At 41.1% G+C, this 23,071-nt stretch overlaps 1 protein-coding gene across 7 annotated transcripts in view; it reads left to right on the top strand.

The window, feature by feature from the left end:
* LOC124550890 (zinc finger protein 501-like) overlaps positions 1 to 23,071 on the top strand; it is a 601,755-nt gene that overhangs the window by 119,266 nt on the left and 459,418 nt on the right. For all 7 annotated transcript variants that reach the window (XM_047125661.1, XM_047125666.1, XM_047125665.1 and 4 more), the window contains exon 6: positions 17,706 to 17,810. In XM_047125661.1, coding sequence (XP_046981617.1) covers positions 17,706 to 17,810 — 105 coding nt within the window. The remainder of the gene's footprint in view (positions 1 to 17,705; positions 17,811 to 23,071) is intronic.

Here is a 23,071-nt window from a genome sequence, read left to right as displayed (position 1 = left end):
ACTATTCCACCTGTTGTGTAAGAAGTTATGAGACATGGCACGTACACTCAGACTTCAAGAAGGATGTAATAATTCCATTTCCAAAGAAGGCAGGTGACGATAACTGTGAATACTACCAAATTATCAGTTTATTTGGTATTCGGTCTACAACTTTGCTTCTGGTTCAACTTTGCTTCTGCTATTTTGCACTTTCGTTGGAGTCATGAATGACAGTGGTCGAGTTAAGCACGTTCTATACACCTACGTCATGAATGCTCCAACAACCACAAGCACTCGGAACACTACTGAGCACTCAGTAGTGTTCTGAGCACTCTACTGTAAATGCCGTAGCTAATGTGAGCATTAAACATGATTGTAGCGAGTTGTTTTGTGAATTTTGATTCAATTTGTTGTGAATTGTCATTGCTGATTGTGGTGTTAAGTGCTAATTTCTGCATAAGTAAACGAGAGACATAATTTGCAGGATGTAAGCTTTCTTCAAGCAGAAAGAACGCTCACACACATACCGCAACTTTCGATTGGAATTGTCAACAGTGCAATCTCTGTCTGTGCCTCGACAGGCGTGAACTGCCATTGTTTGTGGATCTGACTATGGATGTCTGTAGTGGCAAGTGGTGGTGCAGTTGGTAAGTTGTAAGCGTAATACAGTAAGCATAGGCATTTGCAAACATAACACCTTTATCCTCCCCCCATGAACCATGGACCTTGCCGTTGGTGGGGAGGCTTGCGTGCCTCAACGATACAGATAGGTGCAACCACAACGGAGGGGTATCTGTTGACAGGCCAGACAAACGTGTGGTTCCTGAAGAGGGGCAGCAGCCTTTTCAGTAGTTGCAGGGGCAACAGTCTGGATGATTGACTGATCTGGCCTTGTAACACTAACCAAAACGGCCTTGCTGTGCTGGTACTGCGAACAGCTGAAAGCAAGGGGATACTACAGCCATAATTTTTCCCGAGGGCATGCAGCTTTACTGTATGGTTAAATGATGATGGCATCCTCTTGGGTAAAATATTCCGGAGGTAAAATAGTCCCCCATTCGGATCTCCGGGCGGGGACTACTCAAGAGGACGTCGTTATCAGGAAAAAGAAAACTGGCATTCTACGGATCGGAGCGTGGAATGTCAGATCCCTTAATCGGGCAGGTAGGTTAGAAAATTTAAAAAGGGAAATGGATAGGTTAAAGCTAGATATAGTGGGCATTAGTGAAGTTCGGTGGCAGGAGGAACAAGACTTCTGGTCAGGTGAATACAGGGTTATAAATGCAAAATCAAATAGGGGTAATGCAGGAGTAGGTTTAATAATGAATAAAAAAGTAGGAGTGCGGGTAAGCTACTATAAACAGCATAGTGAACACATTATTGTGGCCAAGATAGACACGAAGCCCATGCCTACTACAGTAGTACAGGTTTATATGCCAACTAGCTCTGCAGATGACGAAGAAATTGAAGAAATGTATGATGAGATAAAAGAAATTATCCAGGTAGTGAAGGGAGACGAAAATTTAATAGTCATGGGTGACTGGAATACGACAGTAGGAAAAGGGAGAGAAGGAAACATAGTAGGTGAATATGGCTTGGGGATAAGAAATGAAAGAGGAAGCCGTCTGGTAGAATTTTGCACAGAGCATAACTTAATCATAGCTAACACTTAGTTCAAGAATCATAAAAGAAGGTTGTGTACATGGAAGAATCCTGGAGACACTAAAAGGTATCAGATAGATTATATAATGGTAAGACAGAGATTTAGGAACCAGGTTTTAAATTATAGGACATTTCCAGGGGCAGATGTGGACTCTGACCACAATCTATTGGTTATGAACTGTAGATTAAAACTGAAGAAATTGCAAAAAGGTGGGAATTTAAGGAGATGGGACCTGGATAAACTGAATAAACCAGAGGTTGTACAGAGTTTCAGGGAGAGCATAAGGGAACGATTGACAGGAATGGGGGAAAGAAATACAGTAGAAGAAGAATGGGTAGGTTTGAGGAATGAAGTAGTGAAGTCAGCAGAGGATCAAGTAGGTAAAAAGACGAGGGCTAGTAGAAATCCTTGGGTAACAGAAGAAATATTGAATTTAATTGCTGAAAGGAGAAAATATAAAAATGCAGTAAATGAAGCAGGCAAAAAGGAATACAAACGTCTCAAAAATGAGATCGATAGGATGTGCAAAATGGCTAAGCAGGGATGGCTAGAGGACAAATGTAAGGATGTAGAGGCTTATCTCACTAGGGGTAAGATAGATATAGCCTACAGGAAAATTAAAGAGACCTTTGGAGAAAAGAGAACCACTTGTACGAATATCAAGAGCTCAGATGGAAACCCAGTTCTAAGCAAAGAGGGGAAAGCGGAAAGGTGGAAGGAGTATATAGAGGGTCTATACAAGGGCAATGTACTTGAGGACAATATTATGGAAATGGAAGAAGATGTAGATGAAGATGAATTGGGAGATACAATACTGCGTGAAGAGTTTGACAGAGCACTGAAACACCTGAGTCGAAACAAGGCCCCGGGAGTAGACAACATTCCATTGGAACTACTGGTGGCCTTGGGAGAGCCAGTTCTGACAAAACTCTACTATCTGGTGAGCAAGATGTATGAGACAGGTGAAATACCCTCAGACTTCAAGAAGAATATAATAATTCCAATCCCAAAGAAAGCAGGTGTTGACAGATGTGAAAATTACCGAACAATCAGTTTAATAAGCCACAGCTGCAAAATACTAACGCAAATTATTTACAGACGAATGGAAAAACTGGTAGAAGCTGATCTCGGGGAAGATCAGTTTGGATTCCGTAGAAATGTTGGAACACGTGAGGCAATACTGACCTTACGACTTATCTTAGAAGAAAGATTAAGGAAAGGCAAACCTACGTTTCTAGCATTTGTAGACTTAGAGAAAGCTTTTGACAATGTTGATTGGAATACTCTCTTTCAAATTCTAAAGGTGGCAGGGGTAAAATACAGGGAGCGAAAGGCTATTTACAATTTGTACAGAAACCAGATGGCAGTTATAAGAGTCGATGGGCATGAAAGGGAAGCAGTGGTTGGGAAGGAAGAAAGGGAGAGAGACAGGGATGTAGCCTCTCTCCGATGTTATTCAACCTGTATATTGAGCAAGCAGTAAAGGAAACAAAGGAAAAATTTGGAGTAGGTATTAAAATCCAGGGAGAAGAAATAAAAACTTTGAGGTTCGCCGATGACATTGTAATTCTGTCAGAGACAGCAAAGGACTTGGAAGACCAGCTGAATGGAATGGACAGTGTCTTGAAAGGAGGGTATAAGATGAACATCAACAAAAGTAAAACGAGGATAATGGAATGTAGTCGAATTAAGTCGGATGATGCTGCGGGAATTAGATTAGGAAATGAGACAGTTAAAGTAGTAAAGGAGTTTTGCTATTTGGGGAGCAAAATAACTGATGATGGTCGAAGTAGAGAGGATATAAAATGTAGACTGGCAATGGCAAGGAAATCGTTTCTGAAGAAGAGAAATTTGTTAACATCGTGTATAGATTTAAGTGTCAGGAGGTCGTTTCTAAAAGTATTTGTATGGAGTGTAGCCATGTATGGAAGTGAAACATGGACAGTAAATAGTTTGGACAAGAAGAGAATAGAAGCTTTCAAAATGTGGTGCTACAGAAGAATGTTGAAGTTTAGGTGGGTAGATCACGTAACTAATGAGGAGGTGTTGAATAGGATTGGGTAGAAGAGGAGTTTGTGGCACAACTTGACTAGAAGAAGGGATCGGTTGGGAGGACATGTCCTGAGGCATCAAGGGGTCACAAATTTAGCATTGGAGGGCAGCGTGGGGGGTAAAAATCGTAGAGGGAGACCAAGAGATGAATACACTAAACAGATTCAGAACGATGTAGGTTGCAGTAGGTACTGGGAGATGAAGGAGCTTGCACAGAATAGATTAGCATGGAGAGCTGCATCAAACCAGCCTCAGGACTGATGACCACAGCAACAACAACAACAACAAACAACAACAACACCTTTATCTTTCAGTGGCAAATGACATGGCTGAGCAGCGCTTCCAGTCATATATCAAGTACAAAATTTGATTGATTCATGAGTCTCCTCAAAAGATGCCCAGTTCTTCTGCATTCGTATACTGTTTGATAAATGAGAGAATGTAGTGATCAGTGATGACCAATACTTTGAATTGTGAAATATTCTGTAAAATTGTCACAATAAAAACTCCATGTTCAAGAAAAAATGATGGTAACAATGTTGTGGACCTACCAGTTGCAAAATATTGACATGAACTATTTACAGAAAAATGGAAAAACTGGTAGAATCCAGTCTAGGGGAAGATTGGTTTGGGTTCCAGAGAAATGTAGAAACTTGCATGGCAATACTGATCCTATGCCTGTTCTAGAAGACAGGCTTCAATAGTAAAACCAACATTAATAGCAGTTGCAGATTTAGAGCAAGCTTTTGACAGTGTTGGTTGGAATACACTGTTTCAAACTTAGAAGGCAACTGGGGTGACATACAGGCAGTATAACATGTACAAAAGCTATACAGCTGTTATAAGAGTCTGACTGTGAGGGCCAGAGGGCATGAAAGGGAAGCTGTAGTTGAAAAGGAAGTGAGGCAGAGTTGTAGCCTATACCCAGTGCTGTTCAATCTGTACATTGAGCAGCCAGTAAAGGGAACCGAGGAAAAATTTGGAAAGAGTATTGAAATCGAAGCAGAGAAAATGAAAACTATGGGGTCTGCAGATGATGTTGCAACTATCGCAGCAGTTCTTGCAGTTATGTCGAAGATTGCAAAGGACTTGCAAAAGCAGTTGTGAATGGAATGGATAATTATGAATTTGTAGCATGTTGCAGGTGAAAAGTAGATCCGCAACTTGTCTTATAATTGAAATAAATGGTTGTAACTCCATCGTGTATTGTGTTGAGAAGTATCTTTTTTTTTTTAATTTCTTGATAGTGACTAGTTTTGGACACCTGTGTGCATTTTCTAACCATCCATGATGTAACTGTGACAAATACGGGTGGTAACCCATGTGCAGAAAATACCGTTGCAGTAGTGAAAGAAATATATGGCCAACTTAACAACGGCAAAATACACCACATAGGACAGACATTAGAGAATGGGTAATGTCTTGAAAAGAGATGATAGGATGAATATCAACAAAAATAAAACAAGGATAATTGAATGTAGTTGAATTAAATAAGATGATGCTGGTAAAATTAGATTAAAAATTGGACTCTGAAGGTAGTAAATGAGTTTTGCTATTTCGGCAGCAAAGTACTTGATGATGAGCAAGTAGGGAAGATCTGAAATGCAGACTGTCAACAGCAAGGGAAGAATTTCTGGTGAGAAAAGAGAATTTGCTAACATTGAATATACTATAAATACTAGCTGAGTACTTTACATTGCCTGGGTATATACTAATCTTCTATTAGTCCTTCCCCCTCTGTCTGTCCATCTCCACTCCCCCCCCCCCCCCCCCCCCCCCTCTGCCCACTTCTGCCACCTCCTTCCCCCACTCTCTGCCCATCTCCTCCTCCCCTTTTTCAGTTCATCTACTCCTCCCACTCTCTGTCCATCTGCTCCTCCTCCTTCTTCTCCATGTTGTCAACTCTACCCCACTAGGAAGCTGGTGGTTTCCCCCCTGCCTCCATCCCCCCCCCCCCCCCCCCCCATATTTCTTTACAATTCATAACTAACATGTGTACCAGATTTGACTGAAATAATTCCAGGGGTTTAGGATGAGCTTTTTACTTGTAGTTTTGCCTGCATATGCATATGTGAAATATATGTCATATATTTAAAATATATCACATTTCATTTTTATGCAGCTCACTGTTTGTGATGTAATATCTCCAGAACTGTGTCTTGCAATGATATAATTTTGGAGGTATATCCAGTGGTATATGTGCCTATGTCTGCGAAATGTGTTTTGAATGGAATTAGTAGTAAAGGAGTAATAAATTAAAACATCATGTGTGATGCAGTAGTTTTTCATGCATCTCAAAGTTTATGGTGTCATGTCTCCTGAACGGTGTATTGTACAGTCATGTAATTTTGCTGCTACATTCAGTTGTGTATGTGAATACTATTTGCACAGTTAAAGTGCGCGTCATTTATGTTGGTGGCCGAGTTTAGGTTCGTTCTGCGCATATGACGTCACAAAACACAGTCAGCCAATGAACAGAGAACGACGTTGCCAGATCTCGACTGCAGTGCAGAGCACGGACGAGTGTCTCCAGTTTTAGAAACGTTCAGTCATAAATAAAGTAATAGAACAAAAGCAATGTCTTGATAGCAGACTTTCTTTTATAGAAAGTTTGGAAAAAGTGTTCTTTATACCAATTTCTTCATATTATATTAATTAATTAAACCAAATGAGCAATAAGACTCCTAATTCAGGCGATAACAAGGAAAGGTGTTTGTATCAATCTCACGAACCGCTTTTTCGCAATAAAGAACAGCGGTAATTGTTTATTTCCTATTGTACTTCGACGAAGCATGAATAATTCATAGTCATACCAATAGTGTTTGTCAGTATTTTGCTTGACATATTAGAATTCTTATTGAGTCTAATTCCCAGACGAGCTGCGTTAGCGTAACGGTTAAAGTGTTGAGCTATTAAGTGAAAGATTATGAGTTCAAACCTTGTGTGGTGCATAAATTTTTCTCTATTTGAAAACAATATCGAAGTGTCTTACTTCACGAATTTTATTCATTTGAATGGAGTTTTTTGAAATTTCTAGTGCTTTGTCTCTTCATTAATCCTTTCACTGCTGCAGACACGTGTTCCCCGCATTCCGCGCTGTGCGCGATTTTGTCATCACTGCACTGCTCGCCTGTGCAGACACGTGGTGTTCCCACTGCTTTGACACACTTATCATTCGATTTCACAAAAACTATTTGGCCCAAAAATTTGATTTTTACACATAATCTTGAATGATACCGTCCCCCCATAAATGACTAAATTTTGTTTCGATGTTCAACGCAGTTATTGTGCAGCATTAAATGTAGTAAACCATTGCACGAAATTCTGAAGAGTTTGCAGAGGTAAAAGTCGATAGCGTATACTTTCCGTATGGTCGATTTTAGTTGCCACAATGTTGAGAATGAAATGTGGACAAGATACCTAAGTTTAATATAAAATTTACTGTATAACAATATCTCATTTAATTTAAGTACCACATAGGTGTCGTATGTAATATTGAGAAATATTCCGTCTTTCGCGACTGTAATAAAAGTTTTATTTACACCAGACGCTGTTGGCTTTATTTTAAAGCACTTCAATCAATGAAAGGTATGGTACATACACAATGGTACTCATATTCTCTTTCTTGTTTTTGTTCCACAGTCGCAGTTTTACCTATGGTATTGAGATATATTCCTCTTCTGCAACTGTAATAAGGGGCTTATTTGGACCAGACGCGTTTCTCTCTTTTGAAGCATCTTCAGTGGACAGTATTTTGTCTCCTCCATTGCCAAGTCACCTTTCGTAGTTTTGTGCTGCGGTAACACAATATTCAACGTTTGTGTCGGCTGATCAGTGTTTTAGCAAATAAATGCTGTTTGTGAGTGCCACACACAAAAATTATATTTGACATAGCTCAGAGCACTTCACTGATAGACGGTATATTCAAGTCCTAATGTTTTTGTAAGTCCACAGTTTTGTTTAATGTATTTTGTCTACTTCCTTTTGATTGATTGAAGTGCTTTAAAATAAAGCCAAATGTGCCCGGTGTAAATAAAACTTTTGTTACAGTCGCGAAAGATGGAATATTTTTCAATATTACATACGACACCTATGTGGTACTTAAATTAAATGAGATATTGTTATACAGTAAATTTTATATGAAATTTAGGTATCCTGTCTACATTTCATTCTCAACATTGTGGCAACTAAAATCGACCATACGGAAAGTATACTCTATGGACTTTTACATCTGCAAACTCTTCAAAATTTCATGCAATTGTTTACTATATTTAATGCTGCATAATAAATGCATTGAACATCGAAACAAAATTAAGTCATTTATGGGGGGAAGGTATCAGTCAAGAAGATGTGTAAAAATCAAATAAGAGCGTCAAAGCAGTCGGAATACCATGTGTCTGCACAGGCGAGCAGTGCAGTGATGACAAAATCGCGCACAGCGCAGAATGCAGGGAGCACGTCTTTGTAGCAGCGAAAGGGTTAATGCGCTCATGAAGGCTGTACTTCATGAACTGCGCGCTCCCCCCTACACGTAAGCTTGCGAACTATGCTATACTATGGCGCTGCTTCTATTGGCGCGTGCGTCGTGTGCAACTGGCAACGCAGCAATCTCCCGCGTCTGGGTGGGCATGCGCGAGCCGCCAAGATAAAAGAATTGAACTATAGTAGTAAAGAAGTAATAAATTAAAATGTCATGATTCGTGTGCAGTTTTATGGTATTAACAGTGAAAATGTACATTGTGTGATCAAAAGTATTCGGACACCTCCAAAAACATACGTTTTTCATATTAGGTCCATTGTGCTGCCACATACTGCCAGGTAGTCCGTATTAGTGACCTCAGTAGTCATTAGACATAGTGAGAGAGCAGAATGGGGCGCTCTGCTGAGTTCACGGACTTCGAACGTGGTCAGGTGATTGAGTGTCATAGGTATCATGCGTCTGTATGTGAGATTTCCACACTCCTAAACGCCCGTAGGTCCACTGTTTGCAGTGTGATAGTGAAGTGGCACCATGAAGGGACACATACAGCCCAAAAGACAGGCCGGCCTTGTGTGTTGACTGACGGAGACCGCTGACAGTTGAAAAGGGTCATAATGTGTAATAGGCAGACATCTATCCAGACCATCACACAGGAATTCCAAACTGCATCAGGATCCACTGCAACTACTATGACAGTTAGGCGGGAAGTGGGAAATCGTGGAATTCGTGGTCTACCAGCTGCTCATAAGCCACAGATCACGCCGGTAAATGCCAAATGGTGCCTCACGTGGTGTAAGAAGCAGAAGTATCGGACGATTGAACAGTGGAAAAACATTGTGTGGAGTGATGACTCATGGTACACAATGTGGCGATCTGATGGCAGGGTGTGGGTATGGAGACTGCCCAGTGAATGCCATCTGCCGGCATGTGTAGTGTCAACAGTAAAATTTGGAGGCAGTGGTGTTATTGTGTGGTCACATTTTTCATGGAATGGGCTTCCAACCCTTGTTGTTTTGCATGTCACTATCACAGCACAGGGCTACATTGATGTTTTAAGCACCTTCTTGCTTCCCACTGTTGAAGAGCAGTTCAGGGATGGCGGGCATCTTTCAACACGATTGGGCACCTGTCCATAATGCATGGCCTCTGGTGGAGTGGTTACATGACAGTAATATCCCTGTAATGGAATGGCCTACACAGAGTCCTGACCTGACTTCTATAGAACACCTTGGGGATGTTTTGGAACACCGACTTTGTGCCAGACCTCACCGAATGACATCGACACCTCTCCTCAGTGCAGGACTCTGTGGAGAATGGGCTGCCATTCTCCAAGAAATTTTCCAGCACCTGATTGAATGTATGCTTGTGAGAGTGGAAGCTGTCATCAAGGCTAAGGATGGGCCAACACCATATTGAATTCCTACATTACTGAAAGTGGGCGCCACAAACTTGTAAGTCATTTTCAGCCAGGTGCCCAGATACTTTTGATCACATAGAGTAGTTAGAAGCAAACTTTCTTCTTTTCATCATTCTGTGGTGAGTGGGGTGGGGGAATTTCAGCAAGAAAAAGTTTCATAGAGTTTTGAAATTATGTGTAATTTTGTTGCAAGTAGCTAAGTCCTCTCGTTCTCAAATACTGGGTCAATACTGGTCACCTGTCGTGGGCTAACTGGTTTTTCACCCTCACTCCCACCCTTCGATAGGTAGGCAGTTCTTACCCACATAATGATTCTTTCCAGACAGTTAGTGATATGTGTACCAAGTTTGGTTGAAATCGGTCCAGTGATTTAGGAGGAGATGTGGAACATCTGTACGTATAATGAGGTCTGTTAGAAAAGTATCTGACCTTTGGCTGGGGAAAAAAAACTGGCTTACCTGGAGCATTGGACACTTAATCATTCCGAAAGTCTTTCCTGTGGGACCCCACACACGTCTCCCAGCAGTGCTGCAATTGTTGGAAGGAAGCCCAAAAAGCCTCTTTCAGAACAGAGTTTAGCTCGGCTGTCATTGCTGCCATAATGTCCTCTCTTGTTTGAAATCATGTCCCTTTTACTGACCTCAAATGTGGGGAATGTGCTGTGATGGAAGCACCAATTTCCTAGTGACCGCGAGTCCAGGCTCTTACACTGCACATCATGACATAGGTGATGGAGAGTATTCTTGTAGTACTCTTTGGCGATTGACACTGTGGTGCGTACTCATGGTGTACCATACTACAGGAGTCAAAGAAATCAGTCAACATCACTTTGACCTTGCCGCACACTTCACGGGTCTTGTTTGGTCTCGGTGATGAGAAATGCTTCCACCGTGATGACTGGGATTTGGTTTCAGACATATACCAACACGCCCAGGTCTCTTCACCAGTGATTATAATGTTCACAAAGTCAGGGACACTTTGTGGAGTCCAGCAATTTGTGTGAGATGTCAACACAATGTTGCTTTTACTCCACCTTCGGCAAATTTGGCACGAATTACACCAACAGTCCCTTCGCGGCCATGTCTTCGGTCGGAATGGAATATGCTGAAAAAGTACCAATGTCCACCCCTTCTGCAATTCTCTGGTAGTCACATGCTGGTCCCACATCACCAGAGTGTTCACTTTGGCAATGGCCTGGTCATTTCAGCATGTTGCTGGCCAACTGGAGGATGGCTTGCTCTCCGCCAATGTGCAGCCGCCTTTAAACTGGTCATACCACTCCTTAATCTGTATGATGCCCATAACATCGTCACTGATAGCCATCCGAATTTTCAAAATGGTTTCCAACTGGCCGTTGCCCAGTTTGTGGCAAAATTTTGAACCAGTAGGGCTGCCCCAGTTGTTCCATCATTTCCATTACAATGAAAAACTGATATGAACTCTATACACTACCTCACTCAACTGCTGCTTGCCAGCAACTGACGCTGTCAACAGGCAGGAAAAGTTCATGCTTGCAGTTGGAGGTTCGAGATCATCCTTTTTCCACATCTACATTACTAAGGAACCATCCCAGAATGCAGCTTCAGAGACAACAAAAATGACATGTTTAGTGTTTTGTGTAACTGTTGACTGAATTAAAAAATTTAAAATTATGTCATAATCTCCTAATTAAGATGGGTAATCTTATGTTAAAATTTAATGCATTAAGACAAGCATAACAGTTGGAAACTGCTTGTTTTGTTTTGAGGCAATGTAATTGATGGTGACCAAATATTGGGACTTGATTCAGTCAGTATTTGATAATGAGATCACTTAGCAACTTACAACAAACTTCCCGAATAGCTTCAAACCTTTGCAAAACTTTTTCTCGCTGACACGCATCACAAAATTGTGAAAGGAAGAAAATTTATCACTTACTACGTATTCACTGTTCACACAGCAAAACTTCAGCATCAGTCATGACATATTAATTTAATATTTTTTTTACTACTGACACTTGTTTGGAACACAGTTTGCAGACAGTATCCACATATACCATTGACTGTACTGCAAAATTATATCATTATATGATACATAGTTCGAGAGGTATAATGTCATAAATATTTGAATGTTTATACTGCATAAAATGGCATACACCAAAACATCATCAAGAATGATGTTTTAATTTATTGTTTCTTTACTACAAACTTGATTCGCAGCACATTTCGCAGATAGTACTTACATATTGCTGAAGGTACCTACAAAATGATATCATTGTACAATACACAGTTCAACAAAACGTAGTTGAATTACATCAGGTGATGCTGAGAAAATTAGGTTAGGAAATGAAACACTTAAAGTAGTAGATGAGTTTTGCTATTTGGGAAGAAAAGTAACTGATGATTGTCGAAGTAGGGAGGATATGAAATGTAGACTGGCAGTGGCAAGAAAAAAGTTTCTGAAGAAAAGAAATTTGGTAACATCGAATATAGATTTAAGTGTAAGGAAGTCGTTTCTGAAAGTATTTGTGTGGAGTGTAGCCATATATGGAAGTGAAACATGGATGATAAACAGTTTAGACAAGAACAGAATAGAAGCTTTTGAGGTGTGGTGCTACACAAGAATGCTGAAGATTAGATGGGTAGGTCACATAACTAAGTAGGAGATACTGAATAGAAATGGGGACAGGAGAAATTTGTGGTACAACTTGACTAGAAGAAGGGATTGGTTGGTAGGACACGTTCTGAGGCATCAAGGGATCGCCAATTTAGTACTGGAGGGAAGCCTGGAGGATAAAAATCATATAGGAAGACCAAGAGATGAATACGATAAGCAGATTCAGAAGGATGTATGTTGCATTACCTACGCTGAGATAAAGCAACTTGCACAGGATGGAGTGGTGTGGAGAGCTACATCAAAGCAGTCTTTGGACTGAAGACCACAAGACGTATATAGGCTTCAGAATTGTGTCTGCAACAGAGATGTGTTCCAAACAGAGAGCTGTTATTGAATTTCTTTTTGCAGATAACCAGAGCATTGCAGATATTTGTAGGCTCTTGCAGAATGTGTACGGAGACCTAGCAGGGAACAAAAGCATGGTGAGCCGTTGGGTGAGGTGTCTGTCATCATCCAACAAGGTCACGCAAGCCTATTTGATCTTCCACATTCCAACCAGCCGCACACAGCTGTGACTCCTGAGATATGTTGGAAGCTGTGGACCCTGTAATTTGAAGTTATTGACTGATCACAATTGACATCTTGTTGCACAACTATATGCCTGTGTTAGTAGTGCTGCAACACTTGTCCACTAATTGGGTTAATCAAAGGCTTGTGCCTGTTGGGTTCCTCTCCACCAACAGAAGACCATAAAGAGCAATGAAGGACCATCTGTGCAGATTTACTGGTGTGTTATGAGGCTAATTGCAAAAAATTTTTTGTTGAACATTGTCACAGACAACTGGAAACAAAACGGCAATTCATGGAGTGGGGTCACACCACTTCTCCTCTGAAGAAAAAGTACAAAGTAGCACCCTCACCCGATGAATTCATTGTGATGGTGTTGTGGGAGTCTGAAGGTGTATTCTGTTGATGTTTCCCTTGTGGTGGAACGATCAACTCAGAAGTACACTCTGCTACCCTCCGGAAATTGAAGAAACAACTTCAGCATGTTTGTCACCACAAAAGTGCAAATGATCTCCTTTTCCAAGACAGTGCAAAGCCTCACAGATGTATGTGCACCTGAGAGGAGATCATAATACTTCATTGGACTGTTATTCCTCATCCACACTATGGGCTGGATCTCACACCTTCTGACTTTCATCTGTCTGGCCCAGTGAAGGTTGCACTCTGTGGGAAACAACCTGTGGATGATGGGGATGTTGTTGGTGGAGCATGATGGTGGCTCTGTTGTTGGCCAGTAAATCATACCGTGAAGGCATACAGCCCCTCCCAGTAAAGTGGCATAAGGCCATCACAGTCATGAGATTATGTTGAAAAGTAGGATTTGTAACCAGAAGAGTGGGGAATAATGTTATGTATCGGAATCCCAAATAAAACCAACCTGCTTTCAGAAATAAATGTGTTGCATTATTACTTAGTGAAAACTCATCGTTAATGTAGATAAAGGGAGATAGAGGATGTGGAAGATTTGTTGAATGGAGATTCTAAAGTGAGCATCAACAAAAGTAAAACAAAGGGAATGGAGTATGGTCAAATTAAATTAGATGATACCAGAGAAATTAGATTATGACATGAAACTCTTAAAAGTAAGAGAAATGTTTGCTATGTGGTCAATAAAATAACTAATGATGGCTTAAAAATGTAGCAAAGTCTTTCCTGGAAGTACTTGTATGGAGTGTTGCTTTATATGAAAGTGAAGTGTGGATGATGATCAGTACATGTAGGGAGACAATACAAAATTTTGTAATTTGGTGTTGCAGAAAAATGCTGAAGATCACATGTGTAGACTGGATACTGAAACTGGGAAGAGAAGAACTTAATTACACAACTTGACTAAAATAAAGGGACTAGTTGATAAGACATTCTGAACATCACAGAACACAAATTTGGTTATGAGTGGAAAATGTGAGGGGTAAAAATCTGTCATAGAGCCAGAGCAAGGCTTGACTACACATGCATATTGAAGTGGACCTAGGTTGCAGTAGTTATGCAGAGGTGAAGAGGCTTGTACAGGATAGACCAATGTAAAGAGCTGCATCAAATCAGTCTCCTGACTAAAGACCACAGCTATAACATTATTTACACTTACCATTGTTCAAAGTGGTTTTAAGGCTTAGAAGCATTTTTCCAAAACAACCAAAAAGCCACAGATGAATTTGATACACAGTAATCTCAATATTAGTCTTAGGAGTATAAGTTCCACAGCTGGTGATATAGAGTTTGTGTTTAGTGCAGTTCAAATGGGTATTCATAAGTAAAAATAAAAGTGATCATATTCATTTGATAAAATAGTGAAATAAACTTTTGCACTATGCTTTGTATTACATTATACATACACTAACCAGCCAGAACATATGACCAACTACCTAATACCTGGTATGTCCACCTTTGGCTCGGATAACAGTGGTGACGCATTGTCGCATGGATGCAATGAGGCCTTGGTAGGTCACTTGAGGGAGCTGGCACCACATCTGCACACACAAGTCACCTAATTCCTGTAAATTCTGGGGAGGGGACCAATGAGCTCTGATGTTACATTCAGTTATATCCCAGATGTGGTTGATTGGGTTCAGGTTTGGTGAGTTGAAGGGCAAGCACATCAATTAGAACTCACCACTGGTTACCTGAACCACTCCGTCACAGTCCTGGCCCTGTGATAACGTGGATTGTCATGTTGAAAAATGCCATTGCCATTGTGAAACATATATGCCATGGAAGGGTGTACGTGGTCTGCAACCAGTGTACGATACTACTTGGCGGTTGTGATGTCTTGCATCAGCTCTGCTGGACCTATGGGTGCCCAAGTGAAAGTTCCCCAGGGCATAATGTAGCTGCCGCCAACTTGCCTCCATCCCACAGTACAGGTTTCAAGGAGCTGTTTCCCTGGAAGACGACAGATTTGCACTCTCCTATTGGCATGATAAAGAAGGCATTGGGGTCGATCAGAGCATGCATCGCTCTGCCACTGCATCAACGTCCAGTGCCAATAGTCATGTGTGCCTTTGTTGTTGTTGTTGCTGATGTCGTGCTGTTAACATTGGCACATGCATAGGGGATCAGCTCTGGAGGCCCATCTTTAAGAGTGTTTGGTGCGTTGTGTGTTCAGACACACTTTTACATGCCCAGCTTGAAACTGTGATTTTTGTTCTATCACAGTTTGCCCCCTGTCCAGTTTTACCAGTCTGCACAACCTAGAACATCCAACATTGTAATGAGGGATGGCCGTCCAAACCCATGATGCCTAGACGTGGTTTCAGCTTGATTTCACCATGTGTTGAAGACACTCACCACACAGCACCCCTCAAACACCCAACAAGTCATGCAGTTGCCGTAATGCTCATGCCGAGCCTAAGGACCATCACAATCTGACCTCAGTGAAAGTCGGATCATGTGCCTTCCCCATTCAACACATAGACAGCATGCCCACTGATACTACACGTACCATGCATGTGTCTTATTAATGGTCATTCTTCACCAGGTGACACTGCTATGGATTGGACTGTTTTATATCAATAGTAGTGTGGAGGTCATAGTATTACGGATGATCATTGTATCACATAGAGCAGCATTTTCTCTGCAAGTACTGATGCATTTGTAATCATGAACTTTACATTTAGACAGAGGAAGCTATTTGGCATGGTAGGTCAGTGGGTAAGTGCTGGACTTGAAATCCAAAGGCTTGGGGTTTGATGTCCACTTAGGTCTGAGATTTTTTCTTTCATCTCTGGCAGTGATTTGTCAATATGAAAAATGGCATGTTTAAGCTTTTCATGGAATTTGTGCTAAACTCTGTGTAAGTCAGTACTAAGTTCTGAAGAAGGGAAGGATTTGTAGAGGCAACAGACCAAGCCTAGTAAATTCTCCAGTCTTCAAACTGACTTTCATGATGATGACCGGTTTACTTCCTTATGTCAAAACAAACATCTGGCGTGTAGCAGTTAATTTCAAGCTGTAGTGATTTTTTATGAGTTAGTGCAAGTTTAATGTCAGTTGTAATGTATGCCAACTGCTGCTGTAAACACATTTTTCGTAGTGTATAACTGTCAAACTTAAGCAATTTTTTGCAGAATAACTGCTTATCTAGTGCATTAAAATTATTTTGGAGAGCAGCTCACTATAAACTCAAAAGAAACATATTTAATGTAGTGATTATAGATAGGAATAAGAATGTCTTGGCTTCACATGGCTTCAAAGCACTAACAACTGAACAGCATATAATACTCTGCCTGACAAATATATAAACACACTGAGCCCAAGACAATAATTAGCTTTCTTGCAATCACAGCCACATACCTATTTATACTCTTTCAACAGGTAATGTAATTCTTACTTTGTTGAAAGTTGTTACTGCGATCAGTTTTATCATACTCGAACAATTTTAACAGTGTTCTTGTGACACATTATTTATTATTCTTGTTTAAGTTAGTTGATATCAAATACTTATAGAAAATTCTCCTCTGTGATACAGATATGTGGTATTTTTCATGCAACTTACAAATTATTTTCCTTTTTTGATGTTACTTATCTTAAATCACTTAATAAAAGCACATCTTCTTTTCCAGACTGTATACCAATTAGGTTCCTCTCAGAGTATACTGATGCATTAGCTCCATACTTAACAATCATATACAACCGTTTGCTTGATGAAAGATCCGTACCCAAAGACTGGAAAGTTGCACAGGTCACACCAATATTCAAGAAAGGTAGTAGTAGTAATCCACCAAATTACAGGCCCATATTGTTAACGTCGATATGCAGCAGGATTTTACAACATATATTGTGTTCGAATGTAATGAATTACCTTGAAGAAAACGGTCTATTGACACACAGTCAACATGGGTTTAGAAAACATCGTTCCTGTGAAAAACAACTAGCTCTTTATTCACATGAAGTACTGAGTGCTATTGACAAGGGATTTCAGATTGATTCTGTATTTCTGGATTTCCGGAAGGCTTTTGACACTGTAACACACAAGCAGCTCGTAGTGAAATTGTGTGCTTATGGAATATCATCTCAGTTATGTGACTGTATCTGTGATTTCCTGTCAGAGAGATCACAGTTCATTGTAATTGATGGAAAGTCATCGAGTAAAACAGACGTGATTTCTGGCGTTCCCCAAGGTAGTGTTATAGGCCCTTTGCTGTTCCTTAGCTATATAAACGATTTGGGAGACAATCCGAGCAGCCGTCTGTGGTGGTGGTGGTGGTGGTGGTGAGCAGGAGGAGGACAGCTCAATTGCTTTGAGTTCAATGCATTTCAACAGCAGTAGTGTTACATAAATTTGCTGTATGATGCTTTTTCAGTAGTACATGTGTAGCTACAATCATTTCTTCAAAGGCATTTATTAGGTAGATTGAAGCTGAAGAAGTGTGCTCTTTATTTCTCTGTGATTTTGCTTGAAAGTGTGTTGTGTCCTATCTCTCACCTTGTGTAGCATTTTCTTTTAAATGTTACAGGAATGTTCACCTTCAGAAGATTTTTCTGGACCTAGCACATCCAATATTGATAAAACGGAGAATGAGGAAGACGAAGAGGAGGCAGAGAGTGGAGACGACGAGCCGGTGAGTTATGTTCAGTGTTTTATGTCCACACTAGTATATTGATGAGAGATCTACCCATCATCCAGTCAACAGTGGAGTGTCATTAAATGTCATGGTGATGGAGCTAAAAGAATTTGTAAACCAGAATATTTACATCACAAATTAAGACATTTGAAGTGGGCTTTCCAGGAAAAAGGCTGTTCAGGAAAAGAAGCAAAGAGGGTTCTGCAATGAAATAACAGTACACTAAGGACAATGGATGAAAATGTAACTGATCATATTGATAAGATTTTACAGAAACGTAACATTAGACTGGTATTTGGACCAAAAACTAAAATGTCATCCCTTCAGATCTGTAAAGTATGATTCCCATCCCCCACTGGCATGATGTATATAAGATTCCATGTACGGGAAACAACAAAGAGAAGCATGAATATGCCTGCAGGATCACAGAAGCTTTCAATGACTAGAGATGGTAGAAGAATCAGCTGATACAGAGCATGCACTGCAGTCAGGAACGATGAAGTGATGTTTTCTGAAACCAAAATTTCATCTGCAGTGACAAACTATTATCCAAGGCTATAAACAGAAGCCATCAAAAAATATATACACACCACTCAAAAGAACTAGGGGACCATGACTTTGTGCATCAGCAATACTCCATTGAGCAATAATTAAGGGCTTCTTATGTTACAAATTATACCTTCATCTTTCACAAATTGATTACACAACAAAACATCATTATGTCTGTGTTCATTTACAGAACAGCACTGAATTGTCTGGCAGATGTTGAAAACACAGTGGTAACAATCATTCAGCCAGTCATCCTGGGTACTTTCCACTGGCCTTTGAGAGCTTCAGTAAAATTTATGCCATGAATGCCACCTTGACACCTACCTGGCATGTTCTGCATAAATCTACAGATGTGACTCTGTGTATCCATTGTAGTTCTTCAGAGAGGACCCCTGAGAGTTTTTGGACAGTCTGTGGTGGAACAGGATGACTGCGGGTATGTCTCTTAAGCATGTCCAACAGGTACCAAATGGGAATTAGGTTGGGTCTCTCTGCCAGCCATTTCATTACTTCAGTGTCCAGGTTTCACAAAAAAATCTGTGGTGGCAGCTGCCACATGGACCCTGGCATTATCATGCATGAGAAAAAACTCAGGGCCATTACAGTATCCACCAGCCACTACATGGTCCAACATCTACATCTACATAGATACTCCTCAAGCCACCATGTGGTACTTTTTGGAGGGTACCCTGTATCACTAGTAGTCATTTTCTTTCCTCTTCAATAAAATTCTTCAGGGTATCAGACCGCATCGTCATAATTTTAAAATGCACCAACGTTTCGGCCAGCGTTGCAGCTAGCCTTCATCAGGGCCTTACGTTAACTGCTAAATGAACACACTTGGTTCCTTTAAATAGCTGCACGAGAAAACCGTGTCGTTACTTGATTGGCTGTAAAAGGAGGAGGGGTGAAAGGTATGCTTTATTGGTGTTTCCTTTATTATCTGTCATTGGCTGAAATAGCTGTTTTCTATTGGCCTTTATATTAATCCACCCCATTGGAGGAGACGGACGAATAGCAAACAGGTGATGGCTGTGACGTCACACTGTTTCCATGCTGTCCAGAAGCCGGCTGCGGCGTGCCATTGCTTTGTGTGCTCGCGACCACTACTGCGGCTCTCCGCGTGTCTGCATGGGCCGCCACAGCTCTGCCGCCGCTCCGTACCCCTGCTATTGCAGGCAGCCAAGACCTCAGAAGCTTGTACCCGTCCTCTCTATTCATGTTGGCGGGTCTTTAGGCTATTTCTATCGCCTCTCTAATCTTTCTTTTGAAAGTGAGAGGCTGTTTCACCAGGACGCGGGCTTCTTGAAAAAATATTTGTTTCCCACACTCGTCTCGGTGTTCCGCCACTGCTGACTTAGTGTGTTGTTTCAGGCGGATATATCTTTCATGTTCCGAGAGCCTTGTGCTAATCGGACGTCCCGTCTCACCTATGTAGACTAATCCACACGCACAACCAATTTCATACACGCCAGCTGTATGTAGTTTGTCAACTGCATCCTTGGTAGATCCGAGCATGTCTGATATTTTGTTTCTGCTTCGGAAAATTGGTTTGATGTCGGCTTTTCGTAGAATTTTTCCAATACGTTCGGTGACCCCTTGTACATATGGTAACACAGCAATGCTCTGTGCCTCCTTCTCCTCTTCCCTATTAGTCTTCTCATTTGTACATGTCTTTTATTGAAGAAGACAACGGCCGCGGAAGCCTACGCTTACATTTTCTTTCCTGTTCCATCTACAAATAGAGTGAGGGAAAAGCAACTCTCTATATGCCTCTATATGAGCCCTAATTTCTCATATCTTATTTTTGTGGTCCTTACGTGCAGTATATGTTGATGGCAGTAGAATCATTCTTCAGTCAGCTTCAGATGCCGGTTCCCTAAATTTTCTCAATAGTGTTTCTCAAAAAGAATGCCCATTCTCTACAGGGATTCCCATTTGAGTTCCTGAAGCATCTCTGTAACACTCACAGGGTTATTACAAATGATTGAAGTGATTTCACAGCTCTACAATAACTTTATTATTTGAGATATTTTCACAATGCTTTGCACACACATACAAAAACTCAAAAAGTTTTTTTAGGCATTCACAAATGTTCGATATGTGCCCCTTTAGTGATTCGGCAGACATCAAGCCGATGATCAAGTTCCTCCCACACTCGGCGCAGCATGTCCCCATCAATGAGTTCGAAAGCATCGTTGATGCGAACTCGCAGTTCTGGTACGTTTCTTGGTAGAGGAGGTTTAAACACTGAATCTTTCACATAACCCCACAGAAAGAAATCGCATGGGGTTAAGTCGGGAGAGCGTGGAGGCCATGATATGAATTGCAGATCATGATCTCCACCACGACCGATCCATCGGTTTTCCAATCTTCTGTTTAAGAAATGCCGAACTGGCATTCTGCTTTAGCCTTTTCCGTAAGATTTTCCAAATCGTCGGCTGTGGTACGTTTAGCTCCCTGCTTGCTTTATTCGTCGACTTCCGCGGGCTACGCGTGAAACTTGCCCGCACGAATTTCAACCATTTCTTTGCTCACTGCAGGCCGACCCGTTGATTTCCCCTTACAGAGGCATCCAGAAGCTTTAAACTGCGCATACCATCCCCGAATGGAGTTAGCAGTTGGTGGATCTTTGTTGAACTTCGTCCTGAAGTGTCGTTGCACTGTTACAACTGACTGATGTGAGTGCATTTCAAGCACAACATACACTTTCTCGTCTCCTGTCGCCATTTTGTCTCACTGCGCTCTCGAGCGCTCTGGCGGCAGAAACCTGAAGTGCTGCTTCAGCCGAACAAAACTTTATGAGTTTTTCTACGTATCTGTGGTGTGTCGTGACCATATGTCAATGAATGGAGCTACAGTGAATTTATGAAATCGCTTCAATCATTTGGAATAGCCCTGTACATGTTGTTCATACCTATCTGTAACAATCTAGAAGCCCACCTCTGAATTACTTCGATGTATTCCTTCCATCTGACCTGATACGAATCCCAAACACTTGAGCAATACTCAAGAATAAGTCGCACCGTTATTCTGTTTGTAACCTCCTTTACAGGTGAATTACTCTTTCCTAAAATTCTCCCAATAATCTGATTTCAACCATTCTACTTTCCTACCACAGTTCTCACATGCTTGTTCCATCTCATATCACTTTGCAGCATTATGCCCAAATATTTAAACAATTTGACTGTGTTGAGCAGGACTCAAGCAATACTGTGTCTGAACATTACAGGTTTGATCTTCCTACTCATCCGCATTATCTTACGTTTTTCCGTATTTAGAGCTACCTGCAATTCATCAATCCAACTGGAATTTTTTGCTAAGTTGTCTTGTATCTTCCTACAGTAACTCAACTATGACACCTTACTATGCATCATAGAATTGTTAGCAAACAACTGCAGGTTTCTATCCACCTTGTCCACTAAATCATTTATGTACATAGAGAACAGCAGCGGTCCTATCAAACTTCGCTGGGGCACTCCTGACGATACCCTTGTCTCAAAGCAACACTTGCCATCAAGGACAACATACTGGGTTCTATTATTTAAGCCATCTTGAGCCACTCATATATCTGTGAACTTATCCCATATGCTTGTACCTTCTTTATCAGTCTGTAATGGGGGACCATGTCAAGTGCTTTCTATAAATCTAGAAATATGGTATCTGCCTGTTGTCTTTCATCCACAGTTCACAGTAAACCATGTGAGAAAAGGGCAAGCTGAGTTTCACATGAGTGATGCTTTCTAAAACCATACTGTTTCATGGACATATGTTTCTCAGTCTGAAGAAAATGTATTATATTCAAACTGAGAATACGTTCAAGGATTCTGCAGCAAACAGAAGTTAGGGATCTTGGTCTGTAATTTTGCAGGTCCATTCTTTTACCCTTCTTATATAATGGAGTCACCTGCACCTTTTTCCAGTTGCTTGGGACTTTGTTCTTGGAGAGAGATTGATGCTAAATGCAAGCTAGGTAAGGAGCCAATGCCCTAGAGTACTCTCTGTAAAAACAGTGACAAGATCTGTATGGCTGTAAACACTGTTGCCTCTCCACACTATCACAGAATCGTGGCAAAATGTGTTGATTTTGTGTACAACATTTGGCAGATACTGCTCACAACAGTGTCTGCACACACCTAACATGCCCATCACCTTGCATCAGAGGAAATCGGACTTATCTCAAATAACATGTTTCACCAGTGACAGTGTTGCCAGACAACATGACAACGCCAGAACCGAAGCCAAGCCGTGAAATGCCATCATCTGAAGCCAGCCACTCAAACATGACATATGGGTTGTATGGCCTTTTCTCATAACCTGTTCCTTACAGTCTGATTGGGCACCACAGCTCTAGTGGCCCTTCTGAAACCATTTTGAAGTGGTCTGGTGGCAGCCGTACAGTGTTGCAATACAGGGATGGCCGGATGTTGGTCTTTGTGGGGACCGCCCTTGTGATTTGAACTGCAGTAAGATGTTGCATTGCATGTAATTGGTTGAATACAATACCCACAAATGACAACTGACGACTTTGTACCTCACTAGAGAACACTGGAACATTGGTATTCACTTCCTTCTGTGGGGTCACATGGTACTGTAATGTATAACACAGCTGATAGGTGCCAAATGACTTTAGTTGTTGTGTACATTGAAACACTGGAAGCAAAATGCAATAAGACCACAGCTAGTGTCTGTATCAAAATAGATTTAAT

Source organism: Schistocerca americana, chromosome 9 (assembly GCF_021461395.2).
Source record: "Schistocerca americana isolate TAMUIC-IGC-003095 chromosome 9, iqSchAmer2.1, whole genome shotgun sequence".
Lineage (NCBI taxonomy): Eukaryota > Metazoa > Arthropoda > Insecta > Orthoptera > Acrididae > Schistocerca > Schistocerca americana.
Note: the sequence above shows the minus strand (reverse complement) of the source record. Positions and strands in the feature narration are given on the sequence as shown.